This window comes from Apis cerana, linkage group LG6 (assembly GCF_029169275.1).
Source record: "Apis cerana isolate GH-2021 linkage group LG6, AcerK_1.0, whole genome shotgun sequence".
NCBI lineage: Eukaryota > Metazoa > Arthropoda > Insecta > Hymenoptera > Apidae > Apis > Apis cerana.
In genome coordinates, this window is record NC_083857.1 from 14,934,081 (window position 1) to 14,946,328 (window position 12,248).

General features: G+C 25.8%; 2 protein-coding genes across 2 annotated transcripts; both read left to right on the top strand.

The window, feature by feature from the left end:
- The first annotated feature begins 114 nt into the window (after window positions 1-114).
- LOC107999640 (trichohyalin-like) lies at window positions 115-4,763 on the top strand. The gene is made up of 5 exons (XM_017059598.3): window positions 115-538; window positions 679-861; window positions 1,624-1,802; window positions 1,883-2,080; window positions 2,231-4,763. The coding sequence occupies exons 2-5, from the start codon at window positions 685-687 to the stop codon at window positions 4,293-4,295; spliced, it is 2,619 nt and encodes an 872-aa protein (XP_016915087.2). The 5' UTR covers window positions 115-538; window positions 679-684; the 3' UTR covers window positions 4,296-4,763.
- Window positions 4,764-5,128: 365 nt separating this feature from the next.
- LOC107999730 (very-long-chain 3-oxoacyl-CoA reductase) lies at window positions 5,129-11,424 on the top strand. Its single transcript, XM_017059744.3, has 4 exons — window positions 5,129-5,746; window positions 7,333-7,708; window positions 8,563-8,906; window positions 10,713-11,424. Exons 2-4 carry the CDS (start codon window positions 7,334-7,336, stop codon window positions 10,972-10,974), a joined length of 981 nt encoding a protein of 326 aa, XP_016915233.2. The 5' UTR covers window positions 5,129-5,746; window position 7,333; the 3' UTR covers window positions 10,975-11,424.
- Window positions 11,425-12,248: the final 824 nt, after the last annotated feature.

The window sequence follows — 12,248 nt, forward strand, 5'->3', positions numbered from 1 at the left end:
TAGGAATAGGAATCATCATTATTTTGGTGCCTCAGTCACCAGCATGTTCTCTAGTGACTTTACCCACTGTAGTCGAATTACCTCGTTTACACAAATATTCTTCTTCGATTCTCTATCATTTTACCATATATATTATTCTCTTTTATTCTCTTTTCCTTTCTTTTTTTCTCTTCTTTCATTTTTTTCATTTTTTTTATCTATTTAAATTCTTATTCATGTTGTTGTTTGATTTCATATTATATTATACATACATTAATTCAAATGCGAGATACATCGAACGAGATGAAAATCTATATTTCTGAAACAAAACAGACCTCTTTCTCTAACCTCTCATTTAACCTATCATATTTAACGGTCCCAAGTAAAATGTAATACAAATTTCAAGTACATCTAACTCAATACTCCCTCTTCAAACATCAAACAAAGATTCAAGATCAAAGCGTATAAAGAGATAATAATAAAAATATAAAATATCGTAACGGTTTGCATTTTCGATCAGATTTTATAAATAGTAATTGCACATTATACACATACATAGGTATGATCAGTATTTTATGAATAAGAAGAAAAAATTATTCAAAAATATATCTTTATATTTAAATTATAAAAAGAATAAGAATAAAATATTACATGTGTTTGTTTTATTATATAATAAAATTATATACATATTATTTATAGAAAAAGATGAGTATGGAAAAGACTGATGATTCTCCCGAAGATATTAAACGGGCTACTTCTGTCGACCGTGAAATAAAAAGAGGGCAAAAGGATGATACATTCGAAGGTTATCCACGAATAGTAGAAAAAAAGAAAAGATGGGTGCATTGCGATAAACCCGAGAAAGTTCCAAAAAAACCTAAGGCAAATTAAATATTTTCGATATTTTTAAAATAGTTCTATTTTTTTTTATCTTGAATACAACAAAATTATTTATTATATTTATCCTATCATAAGTTTTATTACATACATATAAATTATTACATAATATAAATATAATAAATAAGAATTTGAAGGGTATTATTCAAATAATCATTCTTTATTTTATATAAATTTATAAAATATTAAATTATCATCAAAGTTCTTTTCAACTTATGTTAATTTTTAAGATAATTTTAAAAATTTATTATAATGTTTTTATATTCGAATAAACGAAAATTTTTTTTTTATATTTTTTAAGATTTCGAAAGATACTATTGCAACAAAGTTTTTTTTTTAATATTCTCTTTCCAAATGATTTTTCATAAAAAATAATCAAATCGATTTTAATTAGTTAAAATGTACGATATATATTCTGAAACAGTATTTGGTTTTCGATATAATTTTTATTAAAAGCTATCAAATAATAATAATAATAATAAATTGATAATAGAATTTATAATAGAATGTATGTAAATATATAAACATATATACGTTTACATATTTTTTTTTGTTCATTTTTAATTTTTATTATATTTTTCTATTGTTTAAACTATTAATTATTTTCTATGTGAAAACAATTCACAATAATTTGTAATCACATTAATATCTTAATAATAATTAATCTTAATAAATTGATATTTTATATTTATCATTAGATTAATAAAAGATTTATCTACATAACTTTATGACAAATTTATTCAGTAGCATGTGGATAAAATAAATGATCTTGATTGTCGCAAAACACAAAGAGGAAGAAGAAGAAAAAAAGATAGATTTGCGATGGTTTCGGTAGTTGGAGAACCTTGTACATTTCCGAAATTGAAAGTTATACCTAGGCATTGTTTGACAAAACAAGATTATATCGATATATTAGCAACTCCAAGGTAAAAGTTTTATGTTTATTAATGATACAATTTGATTAATTTTAGAGCTATATACAAACAATTTTAATACTTTCATATAGCCGTAAATGTCCACCAGAATGTGAAAAGAAAATGGTGCTTAGAAAATTGAAACCTGTATCACAACGAATCAAAGAATTGGCTCAACCAACAAGACACAAAATGTTAATAACTTTACAACAAGGCGCGTCAATATTACCTCCGGCTCTTTTGGATAATCTCGTTCGAACTGTGGAAAAGGAAACATGTTTAACTCCTGAGTAATGTATCGATTTAAATAATTTTTTATGTAAACAGTTTTTTTTTTATTTTTCATTGAGGTATATATAATAAAAGAAATAAACGAATTCAAAAATAATATTGGAATATTTTTAAGTATCATTATAGCTAGGACGAAATATTTATTATAGGCAAGCTGCAACGATCTCACGTAGAAAGAAGAAAACGCGTGGAAAGAAAAGAAAAAAGAGAACGGATCAATGGCAATTTAAAGAGACAAACAAAATAAAAAGACCAAATATAGGTATCACAACGGTAGGATCTTTCGAGAAAGACTCGGTTTCTTCTCAATATCTGATAGCTGAGCGTTTCGTTCGAAGTATCTTAAAATGGAAATGTCCATTCCCTAAATCAGAGATCAAAGATATCGCGGAAGTGATAGTTCGACGATTGATAAATGTTCTTGAATACAGCCAACCAAAAGATGAAGATCGCAAATCGCAACAGGTACGTTATTTGGCTGATGTATTAGCCTGTTGGGTGACCGGAGTGCTATTTGAAGTTGCTCAATATCAAGAAGAAAAACTTCTGGAACGATGTAAAAAGAGAGAGGAAGAAATGAGAATAGATGAAGAGGAAGAGGAAGAAGAGGAGGATGAGGAGGAAGAAGCGGAGGAGGAAGATGAAAAGAAATATCCAGATGAGGATGACGATGAGGACTATGATTGGGACGAAGATGCAAAAAGGATCGAAGAAGAGAAAAAAGAAGCAGAAATACCGGAGAAAGAAATAACGGAGAAAGAAGAAGAGGTTAAACTTGAAACAGTGGATGAAGCAGTAGATGAAGCGGATAAACCAGAAGAAATTGAAAGAGAAGTTCAAATACAACCGGAAGAACAAGAGACAGAGATACAAACGGAACCACAACCGCAAGTTGAAGCAGAAGTAGAAGCTCGACGCATAGAGGATACAGAACCAACAGAGCCAGAATTAGAGCTGGTATTAGAAGTGGAAACAGAAACAGAATCAGAAGCTGAAGCACCACAAGAAGTGGAAACGGAAACAGAATCAGAAGCAATTCAAGAAACAGAAACAGAAACAGAAGTAGAACCAATACAAGAAATAGGAACAGAACCAGAATCAGAAACAATACAAGAAATGGAAACAGAAACAGAAGTAGAAACACCTAAGACAGCTGAAGAACTTGAATTAGAAGCAGCAAAACCAGAAGAAAATACAAAACCAGATGAAAATGCAGCAGAAGTAGAAGAAAATGCAAAACCAGAAGAAATTACAAAAGCGGAAGAAGTTACAGAAAAACCAGAAATAGAAGAAGGTATAAAACCGGAAGAAATTACAAAACCAGAATTAGAAATAGAAGCAGATACACCAGAGGCAAAACCAGAAGCAGAACTTGAAGAGCCAAGTGAAGAGGCAGAAATAATAAAAAGAGAAAAAGAGGAAGAATTGAAGGAAAAAGAGGCAGAACCAAAAGTTGAAGAAAAGATAGAAGATGTACCAAAAATAAAAGAAAAAGAAATCGAAGTAAGGGTATCTCCAAAAAAGATTTCGTTAGAACCTATGGAAGTACCTAAAGAAATAGATATTATGAAGACTTTGGAGGACGTATTTAAAACCGATCTTCCCTATCTTACTTTTGACAAAATAATTGATACTATTTATAAAATGATAGAAAGTGCACCGGAAAATACGGGTGAAGATCCAATAACAAATGGCATACATCGTGCAATCTACGAAAAGTTGAGTAATATAGTAAGATTGGAAAATCCAGATCTTTTAACGGAGGATTTAAAGATTACTATGAATATAGTATGTGGAAAAATTGCAACTTGGTTAAGATCGCTATTAACTCAATCGCAGCTTGCATTCATGGAACAATATATGCCAGAAGTAGAATCTCTAGAAATTAGGGATTGGACTAGATGGTTAGAGTATATCAGTGATGTAGCTAAAGATTGGAACATATGGTTACGCAGTGTAATCGAGAAGATATTGGAAATGGAAAGTGAGAAGATTACTCGTGGAGAATGGCATGATTGGACAAAATCTATTGATACCAAAGCTTTACTTTGGAGACGTTTTCATTTACAAACTCTGCATCAAGCAAATCGTAATCGTACAATGTTAATTGGTCGACGTATTGTTAAAACAGGAACACTGTCGAAAAAGAGATCAAAAGCACTTATGCCCGATATTTCAGAACGTTTAATTAATACTACAGATTTGCGCGCTTAACACGTGATATCTATTGATTTTGTCATTCTTTTCAAACTTTTTTTACTGTTTTTCTTTCTATTCTTTACTTAGATACTACAAAACATATATGTATTTATACATATGTATGAATTCGTGTAAATGCATAAAACACAATTCAATTATACATATGATATTATTACATATTATGTGAAATTCAAATATTATATTATATTAAGCACAATAATATTTAATTAATATTTGAGATACATGTGATATCAATCATTTAATCACAAGTTTAATAATAAATTATCTTATTCACCACAATCAAACAATAATCAAAGCAAGGAAAAATATAAAAGCGAAAACAAAAAAATATAGAAACTTTCATAATTTATAAATAAGAAAATAAAAGAAAAATAAAACAAAATTTTTATTTGATATATAAATCTAAATAATAAATTATATTATAATCGATCTATAATCGAAATAAAAACCGATTTGAATTCATTATTTTTTGCAATATATATTTAAATAGTTTTATATATCGGACCGTTTTATATATTGGATATTTCTCGATATATTCAAGCAAATACATAATAACATAACATAAGTAAAGAAAAATGCAAAGATAAATTATCAACATTGACAGCATTTTATTCTTTTTAATCGAGAATATTTTATTATTACGGAGAAGTATGTCAAAATGAAATGTGTCGAAGAAGAAATAAACTATCCCCCACTTTTAACAAAGAAAAGAAGTAAGCAATGACTTTCTTTTAAACGCTGACATCTAAATATCCAAATCACATATTTCCAATACACATGCATCGAACGGAACATATATTACGTGCCCGATCACGTGAATTCGCATCTACAATGTTCTGCGCCCGCGCAAACTCCCCACATTTGCTTCCAACATCGACCGTACCATGATATTATATCTTCTCACTTCCTCGCTTTCCTTCAACTACCCATCTCTTCCCCTAATATTTAGTTGCTTCCTTCTCTCCTCTACTCCCCTCCACTCCTCCTTTTCACCAATCTCTATCTCTTCCCCTTCCACCTTTCACGTTACCTTTCTCTTCCCTTTTCCGCTTTCTCTTCGTACTCTCTTCGATACTCTCTTCGTATATTTCCGTGATCCGATTTAGTCTAGTTTGTTCAGTATCTTTGAAAGTATCTTTTTAGTACCTCATTCTTAATATGTCATTTGTTTTCTATTTTTCATTTCCTCGTTGATATTTTGAATAATTGAATTTGATTAATTAATCCAATTCTTGCGATAATAATAACACGAGAGCATCGAAATCAGATGCATCGAATTACATGAGTTTTTGCTTATTTCTTCAAATTTTTACATATTAATGAATTCAAACGTTTCATATCCACTACGTTTTTATTGAAGAGGAATACATCAAATCAAGAAAGTAACTTCATTATCAACGTTATTACTATCATCTTTATTAATTTCAACAATATCACAAATAAAAGTAAGTAAAATAAATATTTCACGAATACGTACTACTTACTTGTTCATTTGTTTACGTATATATATTCAATTCAATGTATATATAGTATCGTAAATATTATTCTCACATGGTGCACTAAAATCGTTAATTAATATCTACAAATAGTGAACAATAGTGAAATAAATTCTGTTTATACGTGAAAAAAAAATTTATATAAAATATAATAAATATTTCTGTATCAAAATGTAATATTTGGTATAATCAGATATGATGTAGCGATTTGCATTTTTCCAATTCACATAATGTTTATAGATATAAAATAAATTTTAATCTGTTGTATAAATTTGTTTCATTAAATAACATAAACTAAATTTAGTTTAAAACTTAATCGTAACTTAATTTGTATATATTTTTTGAAATTTTTTTGTCAGAATTTCTATTTATAATTGCTGTAACTTTTTTTTTTAAAAGATGTTAAAATATGATGATATATAATATACTGATCATATTTACATTAGTGTCCATATATGCATGAAAAAAATAAATAGTTTTCTAAAAAATAAATATATTAATAATCGATTAAATTTTACAAATTTTGATTCCATGAAATTTTTACGAAAAACATAATATTTCCTTTCAAAAAATAACTTAAATCTAATTTAATAAAATATATGTATTTCGGAGAATAAATATATGTATTTACTAGTTAATTGAAACATTATTGTCTATGTCAATAAATTTTCAGTTTGAAATTTTAATTTTTACGTATTATATGTTACATTGAATACATTTTAAATTTTTTACATTTTACATTTTTAAAATTTAAAAATTTTTTGTTTTCTTTAGTGTCGTGATTTTTTTAATCATTTTTGCACGAAATATATTTTAGTCTAGATTTGTACATTATCATTTTATTTTTCAATTAAAAAATTCTTTAAAAAAATAGAAATAATAATTTACATTAACAAATTATTTATAGAGACATTAAGCCTAGAAATTTAGAGATTTGGCTATCATTAATATTCCGATCATTAATATTCTGACTGAAAAATATAATTTAACAAAATGTATTTAATAATATATAAGTAGATAAAAAATAATAAATAGATAAAAAAATATTTAACACTATTCATTTTAGAACAAGTAAAAAAATATTTACACATGTAAATTCAAGTTAAACATCCGTCTTCGATTCATGCAATTTTGAAATCAAATGATTAATAGAAAATTTTTAAATATTTTTTTATTACTCCCAAATTAATAGATAATGATATAATAAATTTTTATTAAAAAGAATAAAAATCGAATAAAAAAAAATTGGGTTGAAAGAACTCTTGAATAAATCATCATATCCAATATATTATACAATGTGATAATAGAGGTCCAATGTCACGACTACGATCATCAGAACCGACCAATGGTTAAGTTCGTTTGATCATTGCATTATGGCATTAAGTAGGAGTATGAAAAGAAGACGTTACAAAGGGGGAAAACAGATTTGCGTCGCGATTCGATAACATCGATAGACAATCGTAATTCTTCGAGAGTATCGTTTCCACCGAAGTAAATTTCAAGTGACGGCCAAGTTGATTTTTTCGTCGTTTCAGGATGACGTTAACGTGTTGGGAAAAAATATCGTTCGTTCTATTAGGATTGTTTGGATTGCGGATTCTATGGCGAATAAGTGTCATCGTATGGAAGAAATTAATAGGACCGAACTTTGGATTCGGTGTTGATCCAAAAACACAGGGTAAATGGGCAGTGATCACAGGTGCTACAAGCGGTATCGGGAAAGCGTACGCGGAACAGTTAGCGAAAAAGGGTTTGGATATTGTGCTAGTTTCGCGATCCCTGTCAAAACTCGAAGAAGTCGCGAAGGAGATCAAAGAACGATATGGAGTTCAAGTTCGAATCGTGGATGCAGATTTGACCGGGGGACAAGCGGTTTATGCCAAAATTGCCAAAGCCACTGAAGAGCTCGAGGTATTTTTTCTTTAATATTTTATCTTATCCGTCTTTTTATTCTTATTCTTTCAACGTTCGTTATTACAATGAGTCGTTATGTTACTTTTATCATCAAAATTGTTTATTTTCATTTGTTAATATTTATGACAAAATAATTAAAACTAAAAAACAACCTGACTATATTTACTAATTATATTCTTATTTTTATTTATATTATGTAAAATTAATATGATAAAATATTTTTCTTTAAATAATAGCAAATGTGTTAATTAGCTTATAAAAATTGATATTTGAAAAGATGCTTCAAGTTCAAGTGATTTCATATCAAAAATTTTCTAAATATATACTTTATATGCACAAATTATTATTAAATTTTCGGATTAAATGAGTTTCCTTATAAAATAATATATATAAAGATTGACATATATATATATATAATTTTATTTGTAAAACTCTTCAAATTAATGTCGGATTGTTAAATAAGAATATTAAGACGAAATGATTCTCAATTTCGTCTTCTCGAATTTCTAAACTATTATTTAATTATTTTTTAAATGGAAATATATATTATTTTAACAGATATTTTAACACAATTACATCGTCATATTCTATAAAATAATTAATGATATAATTATTAAGATAATATCGATAAAATTGTGTTAGCTATATAAATTACTTGAATTTAAAAAATTGGGAAACATTATTCATTAGAAAATTTATTCCGTTCTAACGATTATAATATAAAAATTATAATTATAATATAAAAATTAAAATTATAATTATAATTATATAATAGCATAATATAAAAATTATGCTATTTTTCTCATTGATATTTTCAACAAATAATTAGAAGTAATTAATTAAAATTCTAGATTGCAATAGTGGTAAATAATGCAGGAGCTAGTTATAATCATCCTGAATTATTCACGAATGTCTCGGAGGAAAGCATAGCTCAGATCTTGCAGTTGAATGTGGCGTCAATGACAGGAGTCGCAAGGGCCCTTCTCCCTCAAATGTTCGAACGCAAAAAGGGCATTTTGATAAATATCAGCTCGGCTACGGCTGTTATGCCATCTCCTTACTTAACTGTGTACGCAGCCAGCAAGAGTTACGTTATCAAGCTCAGCGAAGATTTAGCCGCTGAAGCCGCGCCATACGGTGTTACTGTACAATGTATAATTCCTGGCCCAGTGGCGACTAAGATGTCAAAGATCACGTAAGTGAAAAGAAAAAAAAAAAAAAATCCAAATATTTTCCTTCCTTCTTTTTTTTTAATTACGTATATATTTTATTATATATGCACGTACATTCATTTGCAAGTTAAATACGTTTAAACAAATTTAAATACGTGAATATTTTTATTTCATTCGTCATCGAGGACAATTCTTTATTTCATTTATTTTCTGCTTTTTAATATCTTGGCTTACGTTTGCCGATCTGAAAAATCGGTACAATTATCGGTACAAATTCTTTCATTTATAGAAATAAATAAATATTAATGATTAATCATTTTTCAAATTTACATTTCTTTTCAAACGATGAACAGTAAGAAAGATAATCTATGATAATTAAAAAAAAAAAAAAGAAAATTAAACATTGTTTAATTAATTATAAAATATGTATTATAGAATGTTTTTTTAATTTTTCTAAATGAAACATTTTTAATTGCTGGATTCGCGAATATGATGAACAGTCGCATGATAATATTTGTTTTTTATTTGATTTTTTTTTTAAATAATATAAATTGAAAACATAAAAAGCTACGATTATAACGAAATTTTTATCGTATTGCAAAACGGAATATACGAAATAGTTTCATTTTTTAGTCTTATCTTTCATAGGATGAGTTTTATAAAATTTAAATTAAAATAATTCTTAAATTAATCATTCTTTTATACAAACTTTAATATATGATAATATTTTTTTATAGATTATTATTTTTAGATTAGATCTACAAAATCAATTGAATAACCTAAAATGTATAATTATATTTTTAAAAAAATTATTTTTATTTGTTTATCTTTTAAAAATATTTTTTATACATGTATTTTATAAAAATTTTAATTATATTAAAAATTTTATTTATAACAATTATTCAGAAAAATTATTCTTAAAACTATTTAATTTTTAATTGAACGGAGAAATATTATTTATTTTATTATATATTATTCTACATATAAATAACTATCAATAATTATACATTAATTGTGCATTTTTTATACAAATTTTAATTTTTTGTATCTAGATTTTATAAATCTAATATAAAAATTTTCTGCGTAATAAAATTTGCATGCATATATCTTTTTTTTGCATACGTTAATTTCCATGTTTTATTTTTTATCGTCACCAATGTCGTCGCATTGCATCAATTTTATATGTATGTGTATATATGACCTATTTAAATTTGATACAAAAGGTTATAAAACTCAATTCAAATTAAATTACATTTTGATTTAACTTAAATTTTTGATAAACTTAAATTTTTAATAAATAAGCTTCAACCAAAATTTTTATATAAATATACTAATCTTTATATTTGTTTTAACTCTATAATCCTCTATATATACTCCGTCTAACTTTATTAATTTTATTTTATTTTTAAATGGTCATTGCATATAATAATAATGGTAATGAGATAATCGTATCGAGAATAAACTTTATTTAAAATTTATTCTTTATTATATTATATAGCTATAGTAATAAAAAAATTTAAATAACGATAAGAATTGGAGAAAATGAAAAAAAAAAATTATATGACCCATAATATAATTATTTCCAAATATAAACCATGCTCACTTCTTGAAGTTCTTAAGCAATAACAATTATATAAATTCGAGTCGTGAAAAAAGCCTTGTCATTATCACAATATTTGTCATTTCAAACGAAATAACACTATCGTGACATAATTTTTTTATCAGTGAAATTAATGACTAATCGAAACTATCAAAGATTATATATTAAGAGATTTAAAATAAATAATAAAAATATCTTTCATATATTATACATATAAATATATTTTTAGGAAACCGACTTGGATGGCGCCAACTCCGGAGAAATATGTAAAACATACATTAAAAACAATTGGTCTTGAATTGTGTACATCAGGTTATTTGCCTCATGGTTTATTAGTCGCCTCTGTAAATGCTTTACGTTACATATGCGAAAAAGGTACGCTTTGGTTAGTTTGTAAGACCATGTGTAATATAAGAAAGCGTGCATTGAAAAAGAAAGAAAAAGTGATAGAAAAAATAGCTAATGAAGAAACATCAGTTATTACTAAATGATATCCTAAATTCAATTTCTTCTCTTTATTTTGTTTCTTCTTTTATCCATTATTCTTTCCTTTTCTGTTCTTTATTTATCTTATTTTTTTTTTTTGTCTTTTTTGCTCTTTGTAATTTTATTCCATAGTTAAAAATATGATAGGCATAATGTATTTTATATGTATATTTTAGATATGTATTTTATATATATCTATATTCATGTTTCATAAATTAAATTAAAATGCGATAACACTTAATTAAAACGTACAATGTAAATAATAAGAAATTCGAAATCTTTTCTGAATTATATTAAAATATAATTTTATCAAATTAATAAATTGTTAAATTGTTATTTTCTTTAAATCAATTTCTAAACTATTATCGTTTTTAAATTATTTATAAAAATTTTTGTACATATAATCGGTATTGTATTTATATATAATTATTGTATAATAAAATTTATTACAGTTTTTTTCTTATATTATTTTCCTGGATAATTTGCTTATTTATTTTTAAACAGATTATTTCAAGAATATCAATTATTTAACGAATTAAAAGATATTTGAATATTTTCTTATCCATTTTCGGTTAATAATAATTTTTTTATTCATTTATAAGTAATCATAGACGAAGTATTTTATCTATAATTAATCATATAAAATTATTAATATTGTAACTGCGAATATTATAAGAGTAAGTATAAGAAGAGCAAAGAAAATAATGAGAGATAAGATAAAAATTTGAAGAATCAGCTTTATATTTAGAGTGTTGCAAATGAAATACATATAAAAAAGACAGAATATAATAAAAATTATTAACGTCATCTTTTAAATAATTAAGATATCAAAAGTAAAATAAGATAATAAAAATTGAGGATCATCGTCATTTTTTGAATACCAAACACATGTGTTAAAAAATCAAGAGATGATGCTAATCTTCAATTCTTATACTATTTTATTCTATAGTTGAAGAATCTTTCTCTCAAGAGATAGAGCTGGTGATCAATTCTTACTTTATCTCTATCTTTCTATCTCTTCTTGTCCTTTTCTGTGTGTTTCATTTATAACAGTGTGCAGATGGCGCTGATTTGAATAGTTTTAATCTCCATCTTTTATCAACGTTTATTATTTCCTTTTCTTCTCTAGTTTGTTTTATCTATAACACTAAAGATGACGCTAATTGCATAATTTTTCCTATTTTATCTTTATCTCTTTCCATTATTTACCTTTTTCTTTTATTCTGCAAAATTTAATAATAATTTTGCATTTCATTACATTGCATTTATTATCTTTTAA

Bases quoted from the DNA above. Each gene is read 5' to 3' on its own strand.
- LOC107999640 (XM_017059598.3), top strand. From the start codon at position 685: ATGAGTATGGAAAAGACTGATGATTCTCCCGAAGATATTAAACGGGCT. The intron at 862-1,623 runs GCAAATTAAATA...TTTATTCAGTAG, and splicing joins AAGTTCCAAAAAAACCTAAG to CATGTGGATAAAATAAATGA. The intron at 2,081-2,230 runs GTAATGTATCGA...TATTTATTATAG, and splicing joins GAAACATGTTTAACTCCTGA to GCAAGCTGCAACGATCTCAC.
- LOC107999730 (XM_017059744.3), top strand. From the start codon at position 7,334: ATGACGTTAACGTGTTGGGAAAAAATATCGTTCGTTCTATTAGGATTG. The intron at 7,709-8,562 runs GTATTTTTTCTT...TTAAAATTCTAG, and splicing joins AAGCCACTGAAGAGCTCGAG to ATTGCAATAGTGGTAAATAA. The intron at 8,907-10,712 runs GTAAGTGAAAAG...ATATATTTTTAG, and splicing joins ACTAAGATGTCAAAGATCAC to GAAACCGACTTGGATGGCGC.